General features: G+C 37.7%; 1 protein-coding gene across 1 annotated transcript; it reads left to right on the top strand.

The window, feature by feature from the left end:
* Nucleotides 1-259: 259 nt before the first annotated feature.
* Nucleotides 260-3,082, top strand: LOC141251710 (uncharacterized). Its single transcript, XM_073670400.1, is given in 21 exon segments — nucleotides 260-475; nucleotides 554-616; nucleotides 702-791; nucleotides 880-939; nucleotides 1,025-1,090; nucleotides 1,162-1,227; nucleotides 1,311-1,350; nucleotides 1,353-1,385; nucleotides 1,470-1,534; nucleotides 1,600-1,719; nucleotides 1,797-1,877; nucleotides 1,977-2,061; nucleotides 2,124-2,170; nucleotides 2,240-2,281; nucleotides 2,283-2,303; nucleotides 2,377-2,437; nucleotides 2,505-2,575; nucleotides 2,661-2,720; nucleotides 2,782-2,833; nucleotides 2,836-2,895; nucleotides 2,970-3,082. Coding segments are annotated over 21 exon segments (1,512 nt in total).
* Nucleotides 3,083-5,526: the final 2,444 nt, after the last annotated feature.

Raw genomic sequence — 5,526 nt, 5'->3', positions numbered from 1 at the left:
CGCGGGAACAATGACAGACATATACTAGTATTAACGGCCGCCTCTTCTGCCCCTTTCAAATTTAAAAACCCTCTCTTCTCCCACTACTCGTTCCACCTACAGCTGGTACGATCGAAACCCCTAAAGATCACATCAAATCCTCTCTTTCTCCCATGGAATAAAATAAGTACCTCACGGCTTTTCAACAAGGTAGGCCGATTCAGTTCTATATAGATACATAGATAGATAGCGGCAGAGAAGAAGAGCAGGAGTATTATTCATGGATCCGGAAATCGAAGAAGCTCGAGGTCCATTGCTGAGGAGAGCATATACTACGTCGTCTACTTTGGGGCTAAAGAAGCCTTCACTCGAGACATGGAGTTGGTACAAAAAGGGATCGCTGTACAGTTCATCCATTATGCTCCGCGATCCTTCCGTCTCCGTCGTCTTCTACGTCCTCATCGTTGCCCTAGGCACCTTCCAATTCGGCTACACTGTACGTAAATACCTAAATCGGAATTTGAATTTGTTTTTTCTGATCGGTTAACATGATGCATGGTTACTTGTTTTGAAGCTCGGATATTCTTCACCGACAGAATCGCAGATCATCTCAGATCTCGGGATCACAGATAGTGAGGTGCAAAGTTATAATTAGATAAAATTTCCGATCATTCTCCTGGTTTCTGTTGCAAAATTGACTGATCGGTTGCGTACTAGAACAGTTCTCCATGTTTGGATCGCTTGCGAACGTGGGAGCAATGGTGGGGGCCATTGCCAGCGGTCAAATTTCTGAGTACATCGGAAGGAAAGGGGTAATGCCGTCCGCCCATTTTCTAAAGTTACCAGTGCCTTATCTGTGTACTATTGTAAAGGAATTTTCTGCATTTTGTCCTTTAACAGACACTGATGATTGCTATTATACCCAACATAATCGGATGGTTTGCCATTTCATTTGCCAAAGTAAGTGGACACAATTGACTTAACCTTTCCATTTATACACTTAACCTAATCTAATCTAATCTCCTTCCTTATCTTGCTTAATTAGGATGCGTCCATCCTCGACCTGGGAAGGCTACTGACGGGGTTTGGTGTTGGCATCATCTCTTACACGGTATATATATGTGTATTTTTTTTTCTATGTGTATGACCTCATTTTCATGGTGTTCATTGGTTTTGCAACAGGTGCCTGTTTATATAGCTGAAATTTCACCTAAGAACTTGAGAGGGCGCCTTGGAGCTGTGACCCAGGTTTCTACTGCCTTCTTTGATTCTATATACAAATCATGTCCAGAAAACTCGTTCACTGATCAAATTCCAATTCTGTTCTGCAGCTTTCAATCACAACTGGAGTGATGATTGTCTATCTACTTGGATTTTTCTCCAATGGAGATTACTTGCTGTTCTAGGTGACAGCCTGTTCAAATTTGCTTAACAGCTTAAATATCCATTCTGCATTAGCCATTTTCATGACTACTCTCACAATTCTACAGGAGCCTTGCCATGTGCAATTCTTATTCCTGGTCTTTTTTTCATTCCTGAATCTCCTAGATGGCTGGTAATTACATATTAATACTTTTTTAAGACCTAATCCACCATTTCATGAAACTTTTTTCATCTTAGTCATTTGTTTTTTTCTATGGCATGCTAGCCAAGCTGGGAATGTCCAGCGAAGCTAGATTATCTCTGCGGGTTCTACGAGGATTTAATTCAGATATTGACCAGGAAATGGAGGATATCAATGTATTTTTATCTTTTTCTTTTGAGATAAAGAGATTCTCTAGATAATTTACAGTGGCTGATTTTCCTTCCGGATGTAGAAAGCTGTGGAGTCATCAAAAACAACAAGAACAATCCGTGTCTCAGAACTTACGCGGGCGAGAAATTGGCGTCCTTTGATGGTAGAATATGGTTTGTTTGGAATAAAATATTTTATCAGTTTGTTCCTCTGATATGTTATACAAATTTCGAACAAATCACTTGATTTAATGTTGTTACAGATCGGAATTGGTTTACTTGCGCTCCAACAACTTTGTGGTATTCGGGTCATATTATTCTACTCCAGCACAATATTCGCTAGCGCAGGTGACACCAAATTTCTTAATACCCGATCTTAGAATCCATTACTTATAATTTCATCGGTTCAGGTATTACTAGAGATAATATTGCAACGTTCGTGCTCGGCGCTATTCAGGCAAGATTCATAGAAACTGTTTTCTTTCTTTCCAGTCAGCATTTTATTAATTTTCGTATATTCGATCAGGTTGTTACAACCGCGGTGGCTACTTGGCTAATGGACAAAGCTGGGACGAAGGGTTCTTCTTCTGGTATGCGTAAAATCTATCATCTGAAACTAAATCAACGAAGAAAATTCTACTGACATTGTTTCAACCCGTACAGATATCCTCCATTGGGATATCAATTAGTCTGTTCTTAGTTGCTGCGGCGTTTTACGTAGAGGTTGTTTTCTCTCTCATGAACTTACACATTTATTATGGAAAATCGTGATATATTGTGTTTGAACGTAAGTACAGTCAGCTATATCAGAGACTCCAAGCTTTATACCGCTATGGGTTGGTTAGCCGTGGCTGGCGTTGTGGTATGATATTTCTGATATACATTTAACATTTTTCGAAGTATTTTTCTATAGTTATTTAATGTTTTTTTTTATGTTTTTTTGGCAGTCAATGATGATAAGTTTTGCTTTGGGACTCGGGCCTGTGCCGTTACTTGTGATGTCCGAGGTATAATATAACGTCCAAAACCGTTATAAGGATAATTACTAAATTTGAATGTTTTGAGCAGATTCTACCGTTGCATATAAAGAGCTTAGGTGGCAGTGCTGCAGTGATGACGAATTTTTGGTATCTTGGATTATGACGTTGATTGCCAGCACGATGCTTGACTGGAGTGAAGGAGGTAAAAATATCTCTGTTTTATTTATTTATTTATTCGTATAGTAGAAATTAATAAAAAGTATTATTTTATGGCAGGTACGTTTAGTATTTACGCGGCGGTTACTGCCCTAACTGCTGTATTTGTCGCATGCTGTCTCCCTGAGACGAAAGGGAGAACTCTTGAGGAAATCCAAACATCATTCGAATGAATATTGAATAAAATGATGTCATTTGTATTAATATAGTCGTTCGAGATGGAAACAGAGATCCGAATGAACAATACTATTTATTTTTTCCGTTAAAGGAGATGTAACACTCTCAAGATCATATATTAATATGAAAAATGTTGAGCTGCAATTCCATGGAGTCATCCTCATAGCTCAGTGGGACCATGCTTCTGAGGCTTAGGATGTGAGGGTGGTGGGTCCCACCGGAGGTTCTGGCCTTCGTCCTCGTCGTCGTCCCTCCTAGTTTGTCGGAGGGATTTGGATTTGGACCTTCATTCCATTTCCTGGTTATTGAATACTAGTATTAACATGGTTGTTGGAGATATTGGAAAGTAAATGAGATTGATTGATTAATTTAATACTGACTCGTTGATTTTGCCAAATGCCCAGTTCTTCCAAGACTTGGCTTTGTCGGCGGCCTTGCCAGCCTTGTCTTTGATGTTATCCTGCCAACCGCCACCGGCTTCATCTGCTATTACTGTCGCCACCAAGAGCAGCGTGCACAACGCCACCGCCTGCAACATGTTGTTCCTCGAACTCGCCATTCTCTCTCTCTTTCTCTTTTTTCTCCAAATCTTTTCTGTGTCTCACTCTCAACTGTTATACATATATGGTGGAACCAACGCCGGGATTTTATGATGAAGAACTGGTCTTCCGTTCCCGGTCCCGTATTTGCATCCGGTTCCGCCGGGGACTGTTTTGAATTTTTCTGTTCAATTTGGAACAATCACTCAAGTGAAACATGAGTTTTTTTCTTTCTTTTTAGTAATAGGGAGATACTCATTCTTCACATTTTAATTGCTAAAAATAAATTTACAATTTGACACATTAGTTAAAAAATCAACAATGTACCTTACTCATTTTCTCAACTAAACGGCGTCACATTTCTTTTTTAAGTCGACCCGATTTAAGAATCCGTCAATTCCAATCCGAAAATTTCATATCTTAGAAAGTCTGCTTAAATTTTATTTGAATTCGGTCCAATCCGGTTTGATTTTTCGGATAAATCGGATATTTGGAAATATTAGTTCATATTAGTACAAATTTCTAAGATAGATATAAATTCCCATACTATTTATGCAATGATATTGAATATAACTATATTTGTTACAAATTATTACAAACTAATAAACAAATAATTAAAAAACTTGGGCGGTGAATGATACTACTCAATAGACAATTTGCAATTTGTAATATACATTGAAAATTTGAGATGTCCATATAGTAGTAAGTTAGTACTTGGTCCATTAGGGAGTGCTAGCCTGTATGGTTAATTCTGGAAGTAAAATAATTATATATATAAAGAAAATTGAATTAAGGTTGATTATATTTGTAGTTTAATTAATCTAAATTTATTAATATTTATTATTTATTATATTATTATTAGTTATTAGTTATAAATTAGATTGAAATATTAAATTTAGCATTAAATTATGTTTTTATGAACCAGATATACATGATATCTAATATAAATATCCATTCCGGATCGATCTAGTACAACCGGATATCCGGATTATGCTGGATCAGATATAGATCGGGGTTTTGTTAAATCTTTACCGTGTTAGATCGGAGCGGATCTATCTGGTTGCTCAATCCTATTTTCAGCAGAGGCTTGGTACTGTGTTAGTCACTTGAGCCATATCAATTTAGAATTTGGGATGTTCTTGGATCAGAATAGACATTATGAAGAGCTTTGTTTTTTGTGGTTTTACACATAGTTACATAGAAATAACCGTATTTTTCATCAAAATCTACACAACAATCATCTTTTGATCAATCATATTTTCACTATTCCAACTAGATAATAGCACTTATGTCGGATTGGAATGACCACAAACCACAATCTTCGCGGAGAAATGAGAAGAATCACACTCGCTGGAAATTACCTCCTCCATATTGGATCAAAATTAATTTTGATGCCTCACTTTCATTTTCTGGTGGAACATATATTGGGTAAGTCCTCAGGAACTCTAATGGAAAAATCTTATTTATGAACCTTAGTGAGATCCCCACGTGCACACTTTTATTTGCGGAAGCGGCGACAACTATCCAAGAAGTCTTCTCATCAAGGGATATGAAACTCTCCTACATATTTATAGAAGGAGTTAGCCTTTCTCTCATTATGTAATTAAGTAAGTTTGACATGTACCATGGGAAATTTCGATCATGGTATATGATGGTAGTGTTTTGTTGTCTTCCTTTGCATGTGTTCAGGTTTTCCACTGTTTTAGAGAGGGAAACAAGACGAAGGAGCTTATCGCTTCCCCGACTACAACAAAGGACGATATTAGCTATGTGATGGCTCAGCTTCAACGTATTGAGGATTTTCGCTTACTTGATGTGCATGTTAGGATAGCGGGACTTGGACACTCCTTTCTCAGGGTTATGTCTCATTATTACTTATCTATGTTTTCAAGCATCATTCA

This window comes from Phyllobates terribilis, unplaced genomic scaffold (assembly GCF_046119375.1).
Source record: "Phyllobates terribilis strain yellow unplaced genomic scaffold, ASM4611937v1 Scaffold_7541__1_contigs__length_36959, whole genome shotgun sequence".
Taxonomy (NCBI): Eukaryota; Metazoa; Chordata; class Amphibia; order Anura; family Dendrobatidae; genus Phyllobates; species Phyllobates terribilis.
Note: the sequence above shows the minus strand (reverse complement) of the source record. Positions and strands in the feature narration are given on the sequence as shown.